The following is a 25375-nucleotide window of genomic DNA, read 5'->3' on the forward strand; positions in this document are numbered from 1 at the left end:
TAAGCCGCGAGAAGCGAGCCCAGCCCGGCCACTGCAGCGACTGCCTGGCAAGGCCCCAGTTCGCCCGGCTTCCCCTTCTTTATATTAATTATTATTATTATTATTATCATTATTACTATGATGATTTTCTTTTGACGCCGCCTGGCCCTCCTTTCTGCTTCTGGGGCTGCCCGCCAGGAGACGCGCGGAGGGGCGGAGTAGCTGCAAGAGGAGGAGGAGGCGGAGGCGGAGGAGGAGATCGCGGCGCTTTCCAGCCTTTCTCGTCTCGTCTCCGGGCGAGGCAAGCAAAGCAGCGCGGCTCCGTCCGGGAGGGAAGATCAAAGCGGGGCCCGGGCCGAAAGGCGCACAGACGTCCCCTCGAGGGAGCCGCTTGCAGGGCGAGAGCGAGCGAGAGCAGAGGAGGGGGCGGCCCGGCTGGAGGAGCCACGCGAGCGCCCACCCCGCCTTCCTCCTTCTTCCTCCTCCTCGGAGGAGGAGGGAAAGACCCCCCGACGGGCTTCGGAGCAAGAGCCGCGGAGACCGCTTCCACGCTCGGCCCTTTGGATCCCAAGCGAAAGAACAGCAGTGGTGGTGGGGGGACTTTCTTCGCTCCCTGCCTAATTTTGGGGGGGTATTTTTGTGTGTGTGTAGATTTTGGCTGCGGTCCCCAAGATCTGATGCTGGACTTCTTCTCTCTTTCTTTGGAATTTTTCTTTGCCTCCGGATTTTTTAAAAAAGAAATTAATTTATTTTTTAATTTTTAATTTTTGCAAGCCGGGGAGGCTTCTCGATCTCCTGGAAGCGCCGCCGAGGATCTCTACCTAAGCCTCGCTTGGGCGGGGGAAGGGAGGCCACCGAGAAAGCCCAGCCCGGGCACGATCGGATCCCCTCCGCTTCTCCAGACGATCCGAGCGGAGGAAGGAGGGAACCCCGCCGTTTTGGCATGCCGGCTTTGCCCGGGCGGGCGGCTCCGGGCCTTCCCCGCCGCCTTTCGGGCTCCCCCTTTGCGTAAAGCGGGCGCCTTGGAGCGCAGGAGCGCGGCCGCTGGCAAAGGAGGCCGGCGCATGCTACACTTCGCTTCGGGGCTCCCTCCTGCAGCTGCACCGTCTCCTCCGCCGCCCGCGTCCCTCTTGTCGCCCATCATTTCAGGCTCCTTCTCGTGGCTGCCTGGACTCGGCTCCGGACTCCTTCATGAATTGCGGACGACATGCCCGTTTCTTAGCCGGCGATCCCCCTTCTCGTGCCGCATGTTCCGGACCAAACGCTCGTTGCTCGTCCGGAGACTCTGGCGGAGCCGGGCGCCCGGCGGGGAGGAAGGCGGCGAGGTCTCGGAAGGCGCTGCGGACGGGCGGCCTCATGGAGGCAGCGGCAGCCGCATCTGCTGCTTGGGCAAGCCGGGCAAAGCCGCCTCCAAACCGGCCGGCGTGGCCGGTGGATCGGAAAGCGAACTGAAATCCCTGGCGCACTCGGTGCTGAAGCGGCTGAAGGAGAAGCACCTGGAGAGCCTCCTGCAAGCCGTGGAGTCCCGCGGGGCCGCGCGCACCGCCTGCCTCCTCCTGCCCGCCAAGGTGGACTCCAAGCTGGGCCAGCACTGGTACTCGCTCCCGCTGCTCCTCTGCAAGATCTTCCGCTGGCCCGACCTGCGGCCTGGCTCGGAAGTCAAGCGCCTCTGCGGCTGCGACTCCTACGGGAAAGCTCACCTGGACTTAGCCTGCTGCAACCCCTATCACCTGAGCAGACTCTGCGAGCTAGGTAGGTGCATATGCCACCCCCCCCAGCCCCCCAAAAGCCGCCTGGCATCGGGCTCTTTGCTGACTCCCGTCTGCCTCGCCCCCCCCACATCTAAAATTCACTTATTTATTTGTTTTTGTCAAGTACTGTTGGTAGTATAGAAAGATATAACAGGGTCATTCTTTGTCAAGTGGACCGAGTTGTTTCCATTGACCACCTTCAGTTTCAATGAAACTGCACACATTCCTCTTTCTTTCTTTCTTTCTTTCTTTCTTTCTTTCTTTCTTTCTTTCTTTCTTTCTGTCTTTCTATCTTTCTGTCTTCCTTCCTTCCTTTTTTATTTCTCCTTCCTTCTTTCCCCTTCCTTTCATTCATTCTTTCTTTAATCTTTCTTTCTTCTTCCTTCCTTTCTTCCTTCCTTTCTTCCTTCCTTCCCCTTCCTTTCATTCCCTTCATTCTTTAATCTTTCTTTTTCCTTCCTTTCTTTCTTCCCCATTCATTCATTCTTTAATCTTTCTTCTTCCTTCCTTTCTTCATTCTTCTTCCTTCCTTCTTTCTTTCTTCCTCCCTCCCTACCCCTTCCTTCCTTTCTTTTTCCTTTCTTTTTTTGTTCCTTCCTTCCATTCTTTCATTATACCATAAGGAATCTACGTGCAAAGTTTCATTGAAATTGAAGGTGGACGGAGTGGGAAGATTCTGAAAATTGGTCCACTTGACAGAGAATGACCCAACAAGGTTGATATGCATGATACTAGCAAGACAGAAACATTAGGACAGGGGACGGAAGGCCCCCTGGTGCACTTATGCAAGCAGCTTGCAATGCCCGCATGTTTGCAAAACAAAAGCCTTTGCCCTCTCTTTTGAGACTTGAGATTGTTGGAAACTTCCTCTGGGTTTCCCCTGCCTTAGATCCCCCTTAAACCGGGGATCTAACAGTAGGGAATCCAGGTGGAACCAGACTGAGATGCCCAGGATCCTATCCTTAGAGATCTCTTGCACCTGCCATCACTTTAGGAAAGGGGGAGAAGGTGACTTATGGGTTAGGAAATTCCAGTTTGGGATGTGGGTATTTGTCCCAGCCGGATTCTCTCTCAACCTCTCTAGAGGGGAAGGGGAGTAGACATTTAAATATATATATCCCCAAAGAGGCTTTTGATTTAGGGGTGTGTATGTGTGTGTAACATATTTTTGCTGATAATGAAAAGGAAGAGAGACTACTATAGATCTATTTCAGTATAGACAAAAAAAGTCACACACACACACATACACTCATACATATATATATTCCAAGTGGAATTTTGCAAAGGAAGAATGGGAGGCAGAACTGGGCAGTCTTGAGTTTAAGACACTTATTTTTTTAAAGAATAGAATAGAATTCTTTAATTGTCCCAAGTGCGATTTGGACACACAAGAAATTTGTCTTTGGTGCAAATTGGCTTTGCATTTGGGATACTTTTTGTTGATGCATTAAAAAAAATTGCACCTTTGGGGACAACCTTGATATGGTTGAAAAATCTCTTGCATAGATGTGTGCATTAGGAGGAGGGGTGCGGAATGGATGAAGACCCTCCCCCCCCCAGCAACTGTGTTGGGGGCTCCTTTCCCAGCAAAGAAACCCAGTTCCAAATTTGACAGTTAAATGGTTTTTTTTTCAAAGGGTGATGCAACCAGAGGCCGGGGAGCAATGTTGCAGGGTTTTGTGCAAAAAAAACACACACCAAAAAAAGAGAGAAAAACCCAGGGTGTGTAATTAAATAAAATCCGAAGGCTTTGGAGAGAATCTCTTCCAAGGATTTTCTAGTTTTAATAAAGCAAAAACCTAGCTGTTTTTAGCAAAGAAAAAACAAAAAAAAGCCTCTCACTAACCCTTGGCTGGCTCCTGCAATCTTCCATTGCCCTCCCGCCTACCTTGGGCCTCTTTGCCTAAAATATATATATATATAAAAGCCAACACATAATTTCCAGGCCTTCAATCTTGTTGTTTGCTTTGCTCCTTTTGCCAAGTTGCCTTTAGTTTCTACCATTGGATTTAAAAGAGAGAGAGAGAGAGAGAGATGGTGGAGGGATGGAGAGGAGAAAGAGAAAAAAAAAATTCTCCCAAAGGGTCTTCTCCCCCCCCCCCTTTTTAAAAATTAAATTAAGAAAGGGATTAAGTTCATGAGCTGGAAAAGGGAGAGACTAGCCTTTGGTAAGGTTTAAACCCCATTAGTGGGCACCCTTCTCTCCCCCCACCCCAAAAAATATACCAAAGCCTTGAGCCCCCTCTACTTCCCTCCCTCTTTGGCCCACCCACCCTTGGCAAACTTTCTTGTCTTATGTCCAATGTGCAGGCGGATTTTTTCAATCAAAGGGGGGGGGACAGCCAAGGAGAACAATGCATTTGTATTGGGTGCCACCCCCGCTATTTCTTCCCCCCCCTTCCTGACCTCCCCCATTTAAAAAAAAAATTAAATTTAAAAATTGCATTTGCAAGTAAACCCGGGTTGGGGATTATATATCTGGGAGCTGGCGGATCAATGGGCGATTTCCAGGACTGGAGCATTGGGTGCAGCCAGAAAGCCCCTGCCGAGACAGCTACGGGAGCAGAGATAGCGCAAGAGGCTGGCGCCAGTGAGGCCCCTGTTGTTTATCTGGCAGTTAAATATCAAGGCAGTTACCGCCAAGTTGCCCTGCCTCCAAGCGCCAGGCTAAGCCAAACAGTTTTGTTACAAGAATGCCTCCCTTATCATAAGTTCCTATCTCTCCCCCCCCTCCCCACTCCTCCTTCTCATGGCTCTGATTTTATTTTCTCTGTACTTTTCTAATTCCAGAGTCTCCCCCTCCTCCTTACTCCAGATACCCAATGGATTTTCTCAAACCAACGGGTAAGTAGACTGCATTTGTAAACTTAAGTAAAAAATAGAGTTGGGTGGGAAGTTTTCCTGTCTTAATTTGTTTCTTAATTTCTTTCTTTCTTTTTGCTTTTTCTTTCCTTCCTTCTTTCTTTCTTCTTTCCTTCCTTCCTTCCTTTTCTTAATTTCTTCCTTCCTTTTGTTCTTTCATTCTTTTTTCTTTCTTAATTTCTTCCTTCCTTCCCTCCTTCCTTCTTTTCTTCTTTTCTTCCTTTCCTTTCCTTCTTTCATTCTTTTTTCTTAATTTCTTCCCTCTTTCCATTCTTTCATTCTTTTTTCTTTCTTAATTTCTTTCTTTCCTTCCTTCCTTCCTTCCTTCTTTCTTTCTTTCTTTCTTGCTTGCTTTTTTTCTTGCTTTCTTCTCTCTGTTTTTCTCTCTTTTTCTTTCTTCCCTCCCTCCCTCCCTCCCTCCCTCTCTCTCGCCCCCTATCATTGTCCCCCCCCTTGTTCCAAACTCTTGATTTTTGTGTGTGTGTGCTCTTTTAGCTTCTTTAATTTGCTGTGGGTTTGCCAAGTTAATCGGGAAGGATTTCCTATTACGATAAGTGAGCTTGACTCCCGAATAAAAAGGGCTGTCTGGAGTTCTTTTTACAGGGCTGTTCTTATAGATTCCTGTTTACTGCAACAAATCCATGCTCGTAAAGAGCTCACGCCTGGGTCTATAGATATAGGATTGCAGTCAAAAGTCTATAAATTCTAGGAGAGGGTGTTAAATTGGATTTTCTAGGTGTGTCTTTGGTGCTATTCCATTTAGGGGTTTTTTAGTTAATCAGATCTTCTTGCAATAGGGCATCTGTACTTTTATAAGGCCTTTTACAGTTGGAAGGGACCTCAAAAGATCATCTAGTTCAGTCTTCTGCACCATGCAGGGGAATTATTTAAATCATCTAAGAGAGGATTTTTGGCTGTTTACTTGGAAGTAAGCTCAGTTTAAGTTTAAGTGACCGTAGGAATGTAGTTTGGATCTTCAGACTCTTTGGAAAAGAAAACTCCACAATCTGTTAAGGGGCAGAATGAAAGTTTATAGCTTCCTGTCGACTTTATTTTTATAACATCTGGAACATTTGGAGTGTTTTATTTTTATTTTTGTCAAAAATGACTAATCCTAGAAGAAGCGAACTTTCAGGTAAGCAGCGTTTCCCCGAAACCTTCTGTTTTTACATTTTATTGTGCCCAAATAAAGTACTTTTTTTGGGAGGGGGGCAAATGCAAAGAAGCACATGGGATGTTTTTAGCACAGCGTGCTTGTTGCTTGTAATTGAGTGGCAAGCTGCCAAGGTAGGAGCCCGTTTGAGGCTGGCACCAAGCGCTCTTGTGGTTGTCTGCATAAACTTTTGGCTGGCAGCGGGCTCACCCTCTGCTAGACAAATAGGCTGGCATTGTGGAAAAGAGAAGGGAGAGAGAGAGAGAGAGAGCATGGGGTGGGGTGGAGGGGGTGAGAACCTCAGAAATGTGGATGCAGTCAAAAGGGAGGAGAAATAAAATTCCACAAAGCCACTTCATATCTTTTCTGACAATTAATGGAGCAAAAATAGAGATTACAGGGAGCTTGTTCGCACTTATTACAAGCTAATGGTAGGGCAGGCGGTAAGTTGGGCATGGCTTCGAAAGATAGAGGTATAACAAGCAGGAAGAGGGAGATTGTGATCCCACTATATAGAGCGCTGGTGAGACCACATTTGGAATCCTGTGTTCAGTTCTGGAGACCTCACCTACAAAAAGAGATTGACAAAATTGAACGGGTTCAAAGATGGGCTACAAGAATGGTGGAAGGTCTTAAGCATAAAACGTATCAGGAAAGACTTCATGAACTCAATCTGTATAGTCTGGAGGACAGAAGGAAAAGGGGGGACATGATCAAAACATTTAAATATGTTAAAGGGTTAAATAAGGTCCAGGAGGGAAGTGTTTTTAATAGGAAAGTGAACACAAGAACAAGGGGACACAATCTGAAGTTAGTTGGGGGAAAGATCAAAAGCAACGTGAGGAAATATTATTTCACTGAAAGAGTAGTAGATCCTTGGAACAAACTTCCAGCAGACGTGGTTGGTAAATCCACAGTAACTGAATTTAAACATGCCTGGGATAAACATATATCCATCCTAAGATAAAACACAGGAAATAGTATAAGGGCAGACTAGATGGACCATGAGGTCTTTTTCTGCCGTCAGTCTTCTATGTTTCTATGTTTCTATCCTCTTACAAACCCATGCTTGTTGCCTACCTTGCTCATCCTTTCTCATCCCGCCCCCCCCCCAAAAAAGACAATACTGTAGTTGCTTTGTTCTCAGGATCTGATTAAGCTTGCCCAGTTTAAACGTGGTCCTTGGAAAATGTTGGGTGCTCTTGACAAAGTGACCTATCTTTGATACTATGGTACATTGTGAATTCTTTGGCATCGGGGACCAGACGAAGGAAGAATATGAGAACTGGGGCTGCCTCTGCCAAGTTTATCCAGTAGGAAGGTTGAAAGATTACAGTTAGACGAAACAGCTAGAAAAAGGAAGCGATGATCTGTCCTTATAAGAAACAAAGTTAGGGGTTATCAAGTTCCCAACGATTGGTCACATTGTTGTCTGACCAGAAAAAGGATCCAGGAATGAGCTCATTTCTGTTGGGATTAGGAAAAATGCTGCGTTTATTGACTACAAAGTAGTCTTTGATTTATGACCATCTTTGCTAAGTGAGAAATTGGTTAACATGAGTTTTTGTCCTATTTTGACTACTTTTTTTTGGTTGTTAAGTGAGTCACTGCAGTTGTTTAAGCGAATCTGACTTTGACTTTGCCTGTCAGAAGGTCGCAAAAGGGGATTATGGGATGCTGCAACGGTCATAAGGATGAGTCAGTCGGCAAGTGTCTGAATTTTGATCATGCAACTGTGAGGATGGTGCAATGGTCATAAGTGTGGGAAAAAGAATAGGTCATAAGTTATATTTTTCAGTGCCGCACTAAATGGATTGTTGTAAATTGAGGATTACCTGCATTGGGTGATATTTCCACCCCTTTATTTATTTTGGGTAGCATTTATTCTGTTGACCATTTGCAGAAAATCTTTTCATCTGTCTTGGGCAGAGGTCAACGGAGTTTTTGCAGAATGGTGTTCCTCAAACTCTTTTCTGTTGTATACAACCTCACTGGGGCTTCTTCACGACCTTGACCTCACATGGCCTGTTGGGACATTTCCGTGTTGCAGACCAGCCCTCAATTTTTAAGAGATCTGGCTTAGCTATACCATTTATCCATGGTTTCTTCCTCGCCCCCTTGTGAAATGATACTTGCAAGCAATTTTTGGTCTTCTCTTAAAGGTGTTTAGCACCTGTCTACGGGATTATGAAGAGAGCTGAAAAAGGAGACCAAAGGTGATTATAAAACTATATTAGCAAAGGCGGTTGTTGCTAGACTACAGTTCCCAGCATCCTTGCCATTGGCAGTGTTTGCTGTGGATAATGAGAGTTGTAGTTCATTAAGGTTGCTGATCTCGAAAACACGTTTGCGATGGTGTGTGTGTCTATTGTACACTGTTGTGGCCTCGTGAACTTTCTGTTGTGACTTGGGCAGGGGAAGCGTTTGCAGTTGATCAAGCAACTCTGCCCCAGGGATTGGAAGATCTGGGTCTTGTGTGATTTATAGTAGATCACAAAGAATTTCTGGTTTGCTATAGCAATAAGGCTGCTAAGATGAAGGGAATTTGGGGAGGAGATTTCTGTGTGTATATATGAGAGAGAGAAAGAGAGAGGCAACTAATTTGAATTTTGATGCACTCAGAAAGGGTTCACACGTGGTGATTTGCTGAAAGTAGGATTTATTGCATTAATCACCGTTCACTCACAGCTGAAACCAAAATGAATGCAAAGCAGGAGAGACAATTCAAATTTTCCTTTTGCTGAGCTACTGGTCTTGATGAAACTTCTGGGTAAAAATCTGAATAGATTCCTTAAGGCTCCACCTAAATTGAATTGAGAGCCATCTGAGATCAGACGTACTTCCTGCAACTAACTTATTTGGTAATGGATAATCCAAGCTTTTTACTTGGATGAGTTTTGTAAGGGAAGAAAAATTCCCTGGAAGCCCCAGAGTTGTTCATCTCCTCTTTTGTTCATTTCCTCTCAAATCCAATTCTGCTGTGGTGATTTCTGATGACTGCTAAGGAACTTTCGAATCCCAAATATTTGTGCTTGGAATGTGAAATACAAATGTGTGAAAATATACCGCTCAAAAAAATAAAGGGAACACTCAAATAACACATCCTAGATCTGAATGAATGAAATATTCTCATGGAATATTTCATTTGCACAACTAATTCCATTTGCACAACAGCATGTGAAATTGTCAATGTTGCTCCTTAAGTTGAAAAGTTTGATTTCACTGAAGTTTGAGTTATATTCTCTTGTTTAAGTGTTCCCTTTATTTTTTTGAGCAGTGTATATACAGGGGTACCTCTACCTAAGAATGCCTCTACTTAAGAACTTTTCTAGATAAGAACCGGGTGTTCAAGATTTTTTTACCTCTTCTTAAGAACCATTTTCTACTTAAGAACCCGAGCCCATAAAAATTTACAAAATTGAACAGGTCCAAAGACGGGCTACAAGAATGGTGGAAGGTCTTAAGCATAAAACGTATCAGGAAAGACTTCATGAACTCAATCTGTATAGTCTGGAGGACAGAAGGAAAAGGGGGGACATGATCGAAACATTTAAATATGTCAAAGGGTTAAATAAGGTTCAGGAGGGAAGTGTTTTTAATAGGAAAGTGAACACAAGAACAAGGGGACACAATCTGAAGTTAGTTGGGGGAAAGATCAAAAGGAACGTGAGAAAATATTATTTCACTGAAAGAGTAGTAGATCCTTGGAACAAACTTCCAGCAGATGTGGTTGGTGAATCCACAGTAACTGAATTTAAACATGCCTGGGATAAACATATATCCATTGTAAGATAAAATACAGGAAATAGTATAAGGGCAGACTAGATGGACCATGAGGTCTTTTTCTGCAGTCAGACTTCTATGTTTCTTTTTTTAAAAAAATATACTTTATTAGATTATAAAAAAAGAAAACAGGGAAAAGGGGGATGGGAATACAAAAAAGAGAAGTGGAAGGGGGTTGGGGTAAATAGTATTTTTATACAGCGACTTATATATATTATTGTATATACATTCCAAATATTTGTCTATATGTACCCTGTTTCCCCGATAGTAAGACACCCCCGATTGTAAGACGTATCGGGGGTTTCAGGGGGGTCGGCTAATATAAGCCGTACCCCGAAAGTAAGACATATGTCTTACTTTCGGGGAAACACGGGGGTATTGCCGCCTCCCTCTCATCTAGCTGCGCGCCGCCTCCTGCCCACGTCCGCATCGTCCCCCTCTCCATACGTCGCTGCGTCTGCCACCTCCCTCTGATCTTAATGAGCGCCGCCTCCTGCCCACTTCCGCGCCGCCCCCCTCTCCATACGTCACCGCACCGTCCCCCTCTCCATACGTCACCGCACCGTCCCCTGCACTTGTCACTGCCGTCTCCTGCTTAAAATACGGTAATGCACACAGTATTAATCATACATCAGTAAAACATACACACTGGCATACTGGGGTATCATCTGCTGTTTTGTGGTGAATACAATACTGTTCAGATTGTTAATAAATGTTAATTTTATGGTTAAAACAAAAAATTTGACAATTTTTTTTCCAATATAAGACATACCCCGAAAGTAAGACATAGTGGGGCTTTTGGGGATAAAAAGAAAGTACGACACTGTCTTACTTCCGGGGAAACACGGTAGGTATTTTGTATTCAATATTCTTATTTGGATAATCTTATAGCTGTAGTATTTAATGGTCCAAGAATAGTGTAGAAAGAAGAGGTGGTTGGAGGTGGGATAGAAACAGACTTCTATGTTTCTATGTCTGGTGTTACTTTGCTGTCCAAGGCTTACGTGTAAAAAGTGGTTAAACTTTAGAGGTTTTAAGGAAAGTCTTTTTTTTAATGTTCCTTTTTAGCAACAGCTGTCTCTGTAAGGACATTCAAAAAGTGTGACCTGTAGAAGAGGTTATATCATTTTTTTTGTTTTGGGGTAAAGATGCTCGGAGCAGGTGTTTTTAAACCTCCTGCTTCTCAGCCCAGGGAGCAATATTTATTCAGTCAACGAATGGTGTGTAAACAGTCAAGAGAAACCACAAACCTTGACAATGCAGGGCTTTTTTGAAAGGAAAAGTTCTGCAATATCGGCTAATGGGAAGTGATTAATAGAGCCAGTCGGAAGTGTAAAAAAAAGCAATGGAGCCTCCGGGAGGGCTCCCCTTGCTTACAAACTCCATTTGGCAGTGGAGCCCTGAATAGGAGACAAAAATAATTCATAAGTCTGTCACTGCAGGTGGTTATTATAACCTCTGACTCTCATCAAACTTCCTGTTTAATCAAGGCCATTGTGAGAGAGCAAGTTAAGGAAATTGAACGTCTTTATTCTTTTGCAAATTTTGCAAGGGGGTCTCTCTCCCCCCCCCCCCCTGGGTGCTTGAAACCCAAAGCTTGTAGCTAAAATTCAGAAGAAAGGTTTTTCTTTTTTTCCTGCACAGAAAGAATTCAGGTTGGTGGTGTAGTAGTAAACCTGTTTTAAAGATTCAAAGTTCATTTCCGGAGCTGTTTTTCTCTTTTTTATAGAGCGCTATTAACCATATGGAGGGGAAAAAACATGTCCCAGGCTCCATCTATGAAGGCTCACACAATTTTTTAACTATGCCAGACACCAGTTCTATCCAAATGGTGGGGATTTAATCAGCCATTGATGCAGGAAGTAGCATAGTCAAAAGGAAAATTTTGCATTCAGGTACAGTGATACCTTGTTTTACAAACTTAATTGGTTCCGGGATGAGGTTCTTAAGGTGAAAAGTTTGTAAGACGAAACAATGTTTCCCATAGGAATCAATGGAAAAGCGATTAATACGGGCAAGCCCAAAATTCACCCCTTTTGCCAGCCAAAGCACCCATTTTTGCGCGGCTGGAATTCCCCTGAGGTTCCCCTCCATGGGAAACCCCACGTCTGGACTTCTGTGTTTTTGCAATGCTGCAGGGGAATCCCAGCATCGCAAAACCGGGTGCTTCGCTGGCAACGGAAGTCCGGAGGCAGGGCATCCCAGCAGCGGCGGTGGGTTTGTAAGGTGAAAATAGTTTGTAAGAAGAGGCAAAAAAATCTTAAACCCCGGGTTTGTATCTCGAAAAGTTTGTATGACGAGGCGTTTGTAAGATGAGGCATCACTGTATAGAGAAAAAAAGTTAAGATTTCTAGATAGAGACGGTTAAGGGGGGTTTAGAAAAATCAAGACGGTGGCTGTGATCAAAGCTGGCCTTTTGAATTTCATTTGTTTTTTGAAAGGTTTACTTTTGGAAGACACCGGTTTCCCGAGCTTCAGGAATTGGCATATGGTCAATCTGAAAAGTTGTTGATGTGTGATATATTTGGGATATTTGAAATCCCACTGCAGCTAAGCTCTTGTGCTTAGCAGTTCCAAACTTCAATCTTGTTTCCCAATTTCAGTGATTTTAAGATAGGTAGATTTGATGGCTGGTTATAGGGAATTCTGGGAGTTGAAGTCCACGCATCTTAAAGTGGTTGAGGTTGAGAAGCAGTGTTTTAAAGTAAATGCATCTATGACTTCATGTGTATATGAGATTATCTCTCTATCATCTCTCTCTCTTCTCTCTCTCTTGTATTGGCAGTTCTGTGTTAGCAAAAACTTCAGAAGAGAAGGATTTAGGGGTAGTGATTTCTGACAGTCTCAAAATGGGTGAGCAGTGTGGTCGGGCGGGTAGGAAAAGCAAGTAGGATGCTTGGCTGCATAGCTAGAGGTATAACAAGCAGGAAGAGGGAGATTGTGATCCCCTTATATAGAGCGCTGGTGAGACCACATTTGGAATGCTGTGTTCATTTCTGGAGACCTCACCTACAAAAAGATATTGACAAAATTGAACGGGTCCAAAAACGGGCTACAAGAATGGTGGAAGGTCTTAAGCATAAAACGTATCAGGAAAGACTTAATGAACTCAATCTGTATAGTCTGGAGGACAGAAGGGAAAAGGGGGGACATGATTGAAACATTTAAATATGTCAAAGGGTTAAATAAGGTTCAGGAGGGAAGTGTTTTTAATAGGAAAGTGAACACAAGAACGAGGACACAATCTGAAGTTAGTTGGGGGAAAGATCAAAAGCAACATGAGAAAATATTATTTTACTGAAAGAGTAGTAGATCCTTGGAACAAACTTCCAGCAGATGTGATTGGTAAATCCACAGTAATTGAATTTAAACATGCCTGGGATAAACATATATCCATCCTAAGATAAAACACAGGAAATAGTATAAGGGCAGACTAGATGGACCATGAGGTCTTTTTCTGATATCAGTCTTCTATGTTTCTATCTATCCATCCATCCATCTATCTATCTATATCTATACTGCTCAAAAAAATAAAGGGGATGGTTTGATTTCACAGACATTTGATTTACTTGGAGTTATATTGTGCTGTTTAAGTGTTCCCTTTATTTTTTAAGCAGTATTTGTGCAATTAAAATAGAGTTTTTCTTTTAAAGACAAGATAAGTAGTCAAATAGTTATAATAATAACTATGCGTAGATGACCAAAGAGATAGCAAGAGAAAGGGGCAGAGAGGCAAAATTGGTGCGTGTCTTTCCACATTATTGCATTTTCCCCATGATGGGTGAAATCTTGTCGTGCTGTTACTTCACGTTTTTCACTTTCACTGTATTTACCTTAATGGTTTGTGGTGTTTTCACTGGTTTCACTTTGATGCCAAAGCTGATTTTTAAAAGCCGAACTAGCACTTGTGTAAAGCTGCCATACCTGGCTGCTAAACTCTGGTCAAAAAACCAGAGCGAAGCAGAGACACAAAACTTTTTATTCTCTCTCTCTCTCTCTCTTTCTCTATCTATCTATCTATTTTGCCCAATACATAATACACATTGGAGTGAATAGATATGTAATACTGTAATATAAATAAAGAAAAGAATAGAAGAAAAGATATAAAAGTATAGGTGAACATATTTGAAAGGAAGAAAAGAGAAATGAGATAAGGAGAGACAATGGCACACTGGTGCACTTATGTACGCCCCTTACTGACCTCTAAGAAACCTGGAGAGGTCAATCGTGGATAGTCTAAGGGAAAAATGTTGGGGGTTAGGGGTTGACACTACTGAGTCAGGTAATGAGTTCCACGCTTTGACAACTTGGTTGCTGAAGTCATATTTTTTACAGTCAAGTTTGGAGCGGTTAATATTAAGTTTGAATCTGTTGCGTGCTCTTGTGTTGTTGCGATTGAAGCTGAAGTAGTCGTTGACAGGTAGAACGTTGCAGCATATGATCTTGTAGGCAATACTTAGATCGTGTTTTAGGCGACGTAGGCTTTTGCTGCTATCTAGTGATCTATCTATTTTGCTGCTATCTAGTGATCTTCAGATCTCACAGCCCGGATCTAATAGGTCAACTTAGGTGAAAGTCCTCTTTGTATCATTAGGATCTTCCCTAGGTGATTTAGCCATGCGAGTCATAAGTTGACCTTCTTGAAGGCCTTTGGAATGGGTACTCTTAATTGATTTCACGTAAACTTGGATATGTAAACCCAGCCTTTGTAAGGAAGACTTTTATACTTGGATTACCAATTTGCCTTTCCCACGCAAATCAGGAATCTTAAACCCAAAGCAAATCCTCATTTTGGGCAGAAGTAGATAGGTAGTCCTCAACTTACCAACCATTCATTTAATAACCATTCAAAATTACACAAGAATTGAAAGGCAGGTCATTTGCCCTTATGACTATTCCAGCAATCCCAAGTTAGGTTGTCAAAATTGGGTATGATTTTGAGTTTTATGATAAAAGATTATCATAAAATTATCACATCAGAGAACTACGACACCTTAAACATGATCTAAATATTGCCCACAAGATCATATGCTGCAACGCCCTGCCTGTCAACGACTACTTCAGCTTCAACCACAACAACACAAGAGCACACAACAGATTCAAGCTTAATATTAACCGCTCCAAACTTGACTGTAAAAAGTACGACTTTAGCAACCAAGTTGTCGAAGCATGGAACTCATTACCGGACTCTGTAGTGTCAACCCCTAATCCCAAACACTTTACCCTTAGACTATCCATGGTTGACCTCTCCAGATTCCTAAGAGGTCAGTAAGGGGCGTGCATAAGTGCACTAGGGTGCCTTCCGTCCCCTGTCCTATTGCTCTCCTATATCTCCTATACCTTTCCTCTATTCCTCTATTTTCTTCTATTTTCTTTTATTCTTTCATTGATATATTTTATTCCTCTATCTGTATATGCTACATATCTATATATACTATATATATCTCTCTTCTATTCTTTCTTAGATATATTTTACTACGAATATCTCCTCTATAACCTTCATTGTGTAATGGACAAAATCAATCAATCAATCAATAAATGAATCATAAAACGGTCATAAGTCGCTTTTTTTTATGACGTCGTAACTTTGAACAGTCACTAAACAAGCTGTTGTAAGTCGAGGGCCATCTGTGAATAGTTAAGTAAGCCGTTCTATATTGGGTTTGCGAGTTCGAATGCTCCGTGCCATTTTGGGTCTCCGAATTTCTTTCGTTGCGTTAAAGAAAACGAAGGCCTGCATCATAGATCGAAAGAGGAAGGCTGTGGCTGGCCTACCCCAGTATGTTAAATGAGTTGTAAAAATACGTTGTGTGTGTGACATTATACTGGCTGGGGGTTACAAGTAATGAAACAGCAGGAGAGGGGAATGGCCAAGATGCAGGATGGAGCATCATCATATGAAGTCCCACCCCCTTTGTACATGTGACATCATACAACTTCCGAAGAGGTGGAGCCTAAATTTCAATACTCCATCAATACTCAGCACTTTATCTATTCTTTCTCTCGCTCTCTCGCACACACACACCCTTTGTAGCTTCTCTCTTGTTGGCACACATGGCTACTTAAGAAAGCTGAAAATTTTTGACTTTTCATTCTCATTTAATTTATCCCTTGCTATGAGTTGGTATTATCCAAACTACCTCAATGAGGCCTAGATCCTTGGTTAAGGGAAGCCTCCAACCAAAGAATTTATTTGATGGCTCTTGGTTAACAGTTTCAGTTATAAAATAGCTGTTTCCTTAGACCAGTGAAATGCCCCACATTGAAAAAGTCTACAGTATTTCACAAGTAACTCAATTTCCTGTATGTTCCATTGTTTTCAGTTTGATTAAGTGCATCCTGTTCAACTGTATATTCCTGTTCAGGGTTATACTTAACTCTGATATATATAAAAAAGGAGATTATGGAATGTCATGGCCATTATAAAGTGGGTTCTTTCCATATCTTGTGAAAGAAAGAATGCAATTATCGGAAAAATAATTTTCGGTTGTTTAAAAATAGGTCGTTCTAAAGTACGTAAATTTACATAGCCATATTGACGCATATGTTGTCTGGGCACAGCGATAGAATAAATCAACTTCTAATTTATACATTTTTCCTGGCCTTGGCTTTAAAAGATTACGCTTTCCAATGATCTGATGGGGAAGCATATTTGGAATAGGATAGAGAATACGTTGACCATACTTTAACACAGTGTTTCCCAACCTTGGCAACTTGAAGAAATCTGGACTTCAACTCCCAGAATTCCCCAGCCAGCATTCCCTGGCTGGGGAATTCTGGGAGTTGAAGTCCAAATATCTTCGAGTTGCCAAGGTTGGGAAACACTGCTTTAACACATAGGAAGAGGGGCAGTTCTCAGTCTTTATGACCACAATTGAACCCTACATTCCTGTTATTTAAGTGAGTTTTGCTTTATTTTACAAACTTTCTTTCCACAGTTATTAAGTTAATCACAGCAGTTTTTAAGTTAGTAACATGGCTGTTACTCAGTCTGGCCCTGAGCCCTATATGGCTGACGGCCAGACTATTTACGGGACCGTCTCCTGCCGTATACCTCCCAGAGACCAATAAGAGCACACAGAGTTGGCCTTCTCTGGGTCCCAAAAGAATGCAGGTTGGAGCGGCCTTCTCTGTGGCTGCCCCGGCTCTATGGAACCAACTATGTCCATGATGTCCATACTGCACCCACCTTACTGACCTTTTCTGCAAGGCCATGAAGACCTAGCTTTGCTCACAGGCCTGGGGGAGGAGGGGCATGAATTGTACATCTTTCATGGCCAAACTATGAATGGCGTGTATGCATATGATTACAACTGTTTTTTATACAAATGGGGTTTTATTACGGGGTCTAGTTTTAGATATTATATTCGACTTCTTTTTATTGCTTGTATCTTTTTGTATTTATTATATTATTTGGTAAGCCGCCCTGAGTCCTTCGGGCGGCATAGAAGTCAAATAAAATAAAATAATAAATGTTAAGTGAATTGGCCCCAGCAACTGTCAAATAGACCAGTCAGTTGCCAAGTGTTTGAATTTTTATCACGTGACCCTGGGGCAGGTTGCAAAGATCTTAAGTTGCTTTTTTTCGATGTTGTTGCAACTTCGAATGTTACACAAAGGGTTGTAAATCGAGGACTACCTGTATTGAGAAAAGAACATTTTATTTTCAGTAATTTCCTACTGATTTTTGGTGAAAAACCACCAAAAATCGGTGAAATCTCATGCCCACCAGCATCCTTGTGCGAGATTTTGTTTCCAGCGCATGTGCAGAAGCTGAATCTCACGCATGCATGCATCAGGGACACAGAGATACGTGCCCATAAGAACATAAAAGCCATGCTGAATCGGGCCAAAGCCCATCGAGTCCAGCGTTCTGTGTCCCACAGTGGCCCACCAATTGTCCATGGGGATCTTGAGCAGAAAGAGAAGGCAAGACCTTTCCTTTCCCTTGACCCCCAACAAGTGGTACCCAAGGGAATCCTGCCTGCCTCAACCAACATAGAGGCGGCACATGGACCTCCGTTTCAATAACCACCGATACACTTGGCATCCAAGAATCTGTCTAATCCTGCCTTGAAGCTATCCAGGCTGACAGCTGTCACGACCTCTTCTGGAAGGGAATTCCATAAACCAACGACCCTCTGGGTGAAGAAATATTTCCCTTGATTTATCCTCACTTTCTTACCTGTGAGCTTTAGGGAGTGCCCCCTTGTCCTAGTATTGTGTGATAGAGAAAATAATTTTTTCTCTATCCACCTTTTCTATCCCATGCATGATTTTATACACTTCGATCAAGTCACCCCTTCAACGCCATCCTTCAAGGCTGAAGAGACCAAGGCGTTGCAACCTGGTTTCATAAGGGAGGTGCTCCATTTCGTTGATCATTCTTGTTGTTGTTGTTGTTGTTGTTGTTGTTGTTGTTGTTATTATTATTATTATTATTATTATTATTATTATTATTATTATTTATTAGATTTGTATGCTACCCCTCTCCGTAGACTCAGGGCGGCTCACAGCAATAACAAAGACAATGTAAAAACAAATGTAATAATTTAAAAAACACTGTTGCCCTTTTTTGCACCTTTTCCAGTTCCATTATATATCTCTGTGTCTGCTACCACTCTATAGTGTGGCCCGTACCGAGTGCAACCCACTACTGGTGGAGCTTTGTACTCCCTTCGGGACCGGACTGAAAGGCACAAGCAACCCAGGAGCATGTCATCCCTGGTTTCTCAGCTTCGGTTTTGCAAACTGGAATTCGGTCACCGGGATTTGCCCAAGAAAACAAAACCAGTTCAACTGAAGAAAGGGGTTGGTTGTGCATTGGGAGGGCGGGTGACTTTGCAGCCAGTCTATAATCTTCGTCTCTTTGACTAATGATGGAGCAGACGTGGTGGTGAAGACCGAGGGTGGGTGTCGCGTGAAACATAACTCCGTGCAGACAATTAGTAATGATTGCCTAGTAAATTCTGGAATATAGAAACATAGAAACACAGAAGACTGACAGCAGAAAAAGACCTCATGATCCATCTAGTCTGCCCTTATACTATTTTCTGTATTTTATCTTAGGATGGATCTATGTTTATCCCAGGCATGTTTAAAGTTACTGTGGATTTACCAACCACGTCTGCTGGAAGTTTGTTCCAAGGATCTACTACTCTTTCAGTAAAATAATATTTTCTCATGTTGCTTTTGATCTTTCCCCCAACTAACTTCAGATTGTGTCCCCTTGTTCTTGTGTTCACTTTCCTATTAAAAACACTTCCCTCCCTTATTTAACCCTTTGACATATTTAAATGTTTCGATCATGTCCCCCCTTTTCCTTGTCTTCCAGACTATACAGATTGAGTTCATTTAAGTCTTTCCTGATACGTTTTATGCTCAAGACCTTCCACCATTCTTGTAGCCCGTCTTTGGACCTGTTCAATTTTGTCAATATCTTTTTGTAGGTGAGGTAGAATAGAATAGAATAGAATTCTTTATTGGCCAAGTGTGATTGGACACACAAGGAATTTGTCTTTGGTGCCTATACTCTTAGTGTACCTAAAAGAAAATATAGATCTGTCAAGAATCATGGTACAACACTTAAAGATTGTCATAGGGGTCAAATAAGCAATGAAGAAACAATCAATATTAATAAAAAATCTTAGGATACAAGCAACAAGTTACAGTCAGACAGTCCTAAGTGGGAGGAAATGCGTGATAGGAATGATGAGAAAAAACTAGTAGAAATAGAAGTGCGGACTTAGTAAAAAGTTTGACAGTGTTGGGGGAATTATTTGTTTAGTAGAGTGATGGCATTCAGGAAAAAACTGTTCTTGTGTCTAGTTGTCTTGGTGTGCAGTGCTCTGCAGCGACGTTTTGAGGGTAGGAGTTGAAACAGTTTATGTCCAGTTTATGTATTTTATGCTTCATTTAGCTCAGTGGTTCTCAACCTTTCTAATACCGTGACCCCTTAATACAGTTCCTTATGTTGTGGTGACCCCGCAACCATAGCGCCAATTCTCCCAACAGAGCTTTAAGCTGATTGGCAGAAAGGTCAGACGGACACACCCACTGTAAATGCCTGATTGGTCGGATAGTAAAAATATGTTCCAAGGTGCCAGAGTAGAAGCTTTAGTTCCTAACACCGTGGGAAATTTGTCTTTTCCCATTGTCTTAGGCGACCCCCGTGAAACGGCCGTTCGACCCCCAAAGGGGTCCCGACCCCCAGTTTGAGAACCACTGATTTAGCTAGAGACTTCCTTGTGCTCTCAAGTCTTCAGAGAGGGGCGGCATACAAATCTAATAAATTATTTATTATTATTAATAATAATAATAATTTATTATTATTATTTATTTTATTTTATTTATTTTATTTATTTTATTTATTTTATTTATTTTATTTATTTTATTTATTTTATTTATTTTATTTATTTTATTTATTAGATTTGTATGCCGCCCCTCTCCATAGACTCAGGGCGGCTCACAGCAATAATAAACAATATATAACAAATCTAATAATTTAAAAAACCACTTAAAAACCCATTATTAAAAGCAAACATACATACAAGCATACCATACATAACTCTATAGGCCCGCAAGTTGTTTCAGTTCCACCATGCCTGACGGCAAAGGTGGGTTTTAAGGAGTTTACGAAAGGCGAGGAGGATGGGGGCAATTCTAATATCTGGGGGGAGCTGGTTCCAGAGGGTCGGGGCCGCCACAGAGAAGGCTCTTCCCCTGCAGAGCCGGCATTGTTTATTATTATTATTATTATTATTATTATTATTATTATTATTATTATTATTGAGGGGGGTTCAGCATCATGCCATACTTATCTCTCTTATTTTTTGTCTTCTAGCGAGTTGTCCAGAGTCTGTGCCTTCTTCCACCGAAACGAGGGGAACTAATTTTCTGGCCCCTGAGGGGCTTGCAGGTAAGACTCCAGATCCTTTTCTGTGTCCCTTCTGTTGTTGTATGCTTTTTCTAAGAAACGAGGTTAGACTTCCTGAGCAAGTGTTTCATAACCTCGGCGACTTTTAACGTAGGCCAGGGGTAGGCAAAGTTGGCTCTTCTATGACATGTGGACTTCAACTCCCAGAATTCCTGAGCTAGCATGATTAACTCAGGAATCCTGGGAGTTGAAGTCCACAAGTCATAGAAGAGCCTGTCAGATTTAGTAGATAGATTACAGCCCGCGTGAGCTATAATAAATCAAATCCGGAGGCGATGGATTAAGTTACAGAAACAGCTTTCAAACAAAGTTACTTTTATTAAGAAAATAACAAAAATAGCTATGCCTGATCCCAGGCAATTTCTATGCGTCTTACATTGTTGAAGACTAGAGAGAAGATGGATTCTTCCCAAGAAGAAAGGAAGTGATGCTGGCAGTCCAGACAGGATTTTACATCATAATGGGTGGAGCTAAACTAACATAAACAAAGTTAACTATTTAATTACTGAATGTATCTGAATGTCTCTGGGGCTGGCAATACACAGCTTGACAGAGCCAACTTTGCCTACCCCTGACGTAGGCGGACCTCAACTCGTAGAATTCCCCAGCCAACCATGCCGGCTGGAGAATTCTGGGAGTTAACGTTCAGCTACCTTATTGTTGAGAAGATGGGGGAAAGATGGTGGGCTACGAGCCGGAACACTAAATTGCGCTTGTAAGTGTTTGCGAGGGCAGCACAATTTTGCTTCTGCAGCTGTGGAGGTAGCAAAATCGCGCACGGAGCCTCAGGTGCGCCCGTGTTTCGGCATGCGCAGAAGCAAAAAAACCTCACCGAAATACGGCTGCACCTGCGGCTGTGTGTGTGATTTTGCTACCTCTAAAGGTGCAGAATAAAAATCGCACTGGCCCCGCAAAAACTTTACGTGCTGCAGCGGCGAGTGTAATTTAGCATTGTGGCTCGTAGCCCACCGGAAATTGCTACTCTAGGGCTGTGTTTCTTTGTTGATTTGGTTTAAGGATAGGTGGTCTTCAACCTCCCAGCTGGCAGGGGGAATCCTGGGAGTTGTAGTCCATGCGTCTTAAAAGTTGAGAAACATTCTTCTTGCTGGTTCTTTGCTACCTGAGTTGTGAATTTGTGTTGTAAGCAGCATCCTGACGTAACCTCTGTTGCCTGGTGGGATGCATCTAATGCTTTTTTCCCAGGAACGAAAATCTTAGCAGGAGTTTTCCTTCAGGGGTTTGGAAATTTTGGAAGTGGTTTGTACCATCTGTGGACATCAGCGGTTGGACAGCTGTTGTGTGTTCACCAGTGTTAGGAATGAAGAGAAAGTCAAGCTAATGAGGTGTGTGAGCAAGCTGATGGACCTCATCAAGGAGCAGATGAGCAAATGGATTCGTTGGGCAGAATTCCCCCTGTTTTTTCCCCCCCGGACATAAATCAGTCTGTGTTTTGCTTGTGATTTAAAATCCCCTGTTGCATTTTGATGAAAGGTTGCAAATAGGTCAGAAATTGTGCATTTCTGCTAGAAGTCTCCTTCCCCCACCAAAGGCTTATGTCTGAAAACCTTCCAGTTTATAAGAAGGTGTATGATAATCTAGTCCAGTGGTTCTCAACCTGGGGATCGGAACCCTTTTGTGGGTTTCATAGGGGTCGCCTAAGACCACGAGAAAAGACAAATTCCCCATGGTGTTAGGATTAGATTAGATTTATTGGATTTATATGCCGCCCCTCTCCGCAAACTCGGGGCGGCTCACAACAATAATAAAAACAACAGCACAGTACATAATACCAAATCCAATGCCCACCAATCTAATTACAATTTAAAATTAGTAATCGCATAAAAACAGTACAGTATATATAAAAACAGGCACACAGACAATCAATCACAAAACAACATGGGCAAGGGGGAGGTGTTTTAGTTCCCCCATGCCTGATGGCAGAGGTGGGTCTTAAGGAGTTTTCGAAAGGCAGGGAGGGTGGGGGGCAATCCTAATCTCAGGGGGGAGCTTGTTCCAGAGGGTCGGGGCCCCCACAGAGAAGGCTCTTCCCCTGGGTCCCACCAGACGGCATTGTTTAGTCGACGGGGACCTGGAGAAGGCCAACTCTGTGGGACCTAACGGGTCGCTGGGATTCGTGCGGCAGGAGGCGGTCCCGAAGATATTCTGGTCTGGTGCATGAAGGGCTTTATAGGTCATAACCAACACTTTGAATTGTGACCGGAAACTGGTCGGCAACCAATGCTAAAACTCCTATTCTGGTGCCTTGGAACATATGTTTTACAATCCGACCAATCAGGTGTTTACAGTGGGAGTGTCCCTCTGACCTTCCTGCCAATCAGCTTAAAGCTCTGTTGGGAGAATTGGGGCTAGACTTATGGTTGGGGGTCACCACAACATGAGGAACTGTATTAAGGGATCGCAGCATTAGAAAGGTTGAGAAGAACCACTGATCTAGTCTCAAGAGAATAATTACTTTGGATGTTCCAGATTTTGATTATTATAGAGCAAATTTTTAAAGGTTTTGCACTTTAGTCATACAGGCCAGGAACCTGGGTGAGGTTTTCTTCCTCCCTCCCTCCCTCCCTCCCTCCCTCCCTCCCTCCCCTCCCTCCTTCCTTCCTTCCTTCCTTCCTTCCTTCCTTCCTCTCTATCTCTCTCTTTCTTTCTTTCTTTTTAGTAGAGTGGTCTCTTTGTCTTTCAATTTTGTTTCAGTGAACAATATTATACCTCCCGGCATCTTTAGCAAAAATAGCCTGTCATGGGAATGCTGGGAATTGTAGTTCAGCAACATCTGCCTGGCCTCAGGTTGCAAGGCTGCAAGACCGAGTTTTACCAGCTGCTGGAATTAAGTTGGTCATATATCACATTTCTGGTCTTACCAGCTTCTCTATCTGTCCTCCCTTGTTGAGAGAGCTGCATCTGAGCCCAGGGTAGACAAAAGATGCTGGCAGCACCACAGTTCGCTGAAGGGAACGTCTGCCTATGTGATTTATGCACAGAGAGCTAAATTATATACTGTCCACTGTTAAAAGGGTGTGCCAAATCAGGCTTTTTGCAAGTTTGCAAGTTGAGGCTGGCTTCTGGTGATTAAGGTTTTGGGTGTAAGGCGTTTTGGTGGCTTGCAATTTAATATGGGAATGGCTGATCTCTGGAGGAGAGGAGAAATACGTGGAAAAAAGAGAAAAAATTAAGATTAACACCCCCCCCCCCCCCCCACTTACACATACACACACCAAGGAGCATCATACTGGTTGGGAGCGGAAGTCCACATATCTAAGGTGGAGAAAAAACACTACTCTAGAGCAGTGTTTGCTAACCTTGGCAACTTGAAGATATTTGGACTTCAACTCCCAGCATTCGCTGGCTGGGGAATTCTGGGAGTTTATTTATTTATTTATTTATTTATTTATTTATTTATTTATCAATCAGATTTGTATGCCGCCCCTCTCCACAGACTCGGGGCAGCTCACAGCAATAATAGTACAATGTAAACAAATCTAATATTTAAGTTAATTTAAAACCCCAATTTAAAAACCAATCATACATACTAACATACCATGCATAAATTTTATACGCCTAGGGGGAGGAAAGTCTCAATTCCCCCATGCCTGACACAGAGGTGGGTTTTAAGGAGCTTACGAAAGGCTAGGAGGGTGGGGGCAACTCTGATATCTGGGGGAGTGGTTCCAAAGGGTCGGGGCCGCCACAGAGAAGGCTCTTCCCCTGGGTCCGCCAAATGACATTGTTTAGTTGACGGGACCCGGAGAAGGCCAACTCTGGGACCTGACCGGTCGCTGGATTCGTGCGGCAGAAGGCGGTCCCAGAGATATTCTGGTCCGGTGCCATGAAGGGCTTTATAGGTCATAACCAACACTTTGAATTGTGACCGGAAACTGATCGGCAACCAATGCAGACTGAAGTCCAGATATCTTCAAGTTGCCAAGGTTGGGAAACACTGCTCTAGAGAGTAGTGTTTCCTAAGTTTAAAAAGCTTAGAACTACGTCGCCTTAAACACAACCTAAGCATAGCCCATAAAATCATCTTCAACCAAAACAACACACTAGCACACAACAGATACAAACTTAAAGCAAACTGCTCCAAACTCAACTTTAGTCACCGAGTAGTTGATGCATGGTACTCAATACCTGACTCTGTAGTGTCATCACACAACCCCCAAAACTTTTCCCTTAGACTATCCACTATTGACTTCTCCCGATTCCTCAGAGGTCAGTAAGGGGCGTCCATAAGTGCACCAGCGTGCCTTCCGTCCCCTGTCCTAATGTTTCTCTCTTACTAGTATCATGGATATAAACATTGTTATATATTTGTATACCACTAATGCGTACTTGACAAAATAAATAAATAAAATAAATAAATTACCTTGAAGAACCAACTCCCATCCCACCAAAGTCATTTGTAATTCTCTCTTTTTTTCCCCCTCTTGCGTTGCAGCGCTGCAAAACCTTAATAGCTTTTTAAAAAAATGCTCAATGCCCCAAAAAATACTGGTTGGGACTTGCGCATCTATTGAAAAGTTTAGTTTTCTTTGGCCAAGGAATCCTTGTTGGATTTATAGAAGAGTTGTTCCTCCCATTCATTAGTTTACAACTGGAATGTGGGAAGATTCCAGTTGTATCCTCCTCCTCCTCCTCCCCCTTCCTTCTACCCCTAGTAAGTGTGCTCACCATTTGTGTGTGTACCTGTTTGTACGTGTGGGCTTTTCGGTCTTAAGAATTGCTTGAATCTCATTTGCTTTCTCTCTCTTTCCCCTCAATGTAATATATACTCTCCGCCTGTTATTTGAGAGGCTTCCCTGGCGTTCAAAGCATCTAATAAGAATTAATCAGAAGGAAAGGGGAAAAAATAAGAGAAAAATAAGATTTTTTCCTCCCCTACACGGCTGCTTTAAA

General features: G+C 42.9%; 1 protein-coding gene across 1 annotated transcript in view; it reads left to right on the forward strand.

Moving 5' to 3' along the window:
• The first annotated feature begins 268 nt into the window (after positions 1–268).
• SMAD7 (SMAD family member 7) overlaps positions 269–25375 on the forward strand; it is a 75466-nt gene continuing 50359 nt past the window's right edge. Inside the window, exons 1-3 of the mRNA XM_070743579.1 lie at positions 269–1731; positions 4521–4574; positions 20372–20446. Of these exons, the coding sequence (XP_070599680.1) occupies positions 1044–1731; positions 4521–4574; positions 20372–20446 (817 nt within the window). The 5' untranslated portion in view covers positions 269–1043. The remainder of the gene's footprint in view (positions 1732–4520; positions 4575–20371; positions 20447–25375) is intronic.

The sequence above is a fragment of the Erythrolamprus reginae genome, chromosome 2 (genome assembly GCF_031021105.1).
Source record: "Erythrolamprus reginae isolate rEryReg1 chromosome 2, rEryReg1.hap1, whole genome shotgun sequence".
NCBI classification, from domain to species: domain Eukaryota; kingdom Metazoa; phylum Chordata; class Lepidosauria; order Squamata; family Dipsadidae; genus Erythrolamprus; species Erythrolamprus reginae.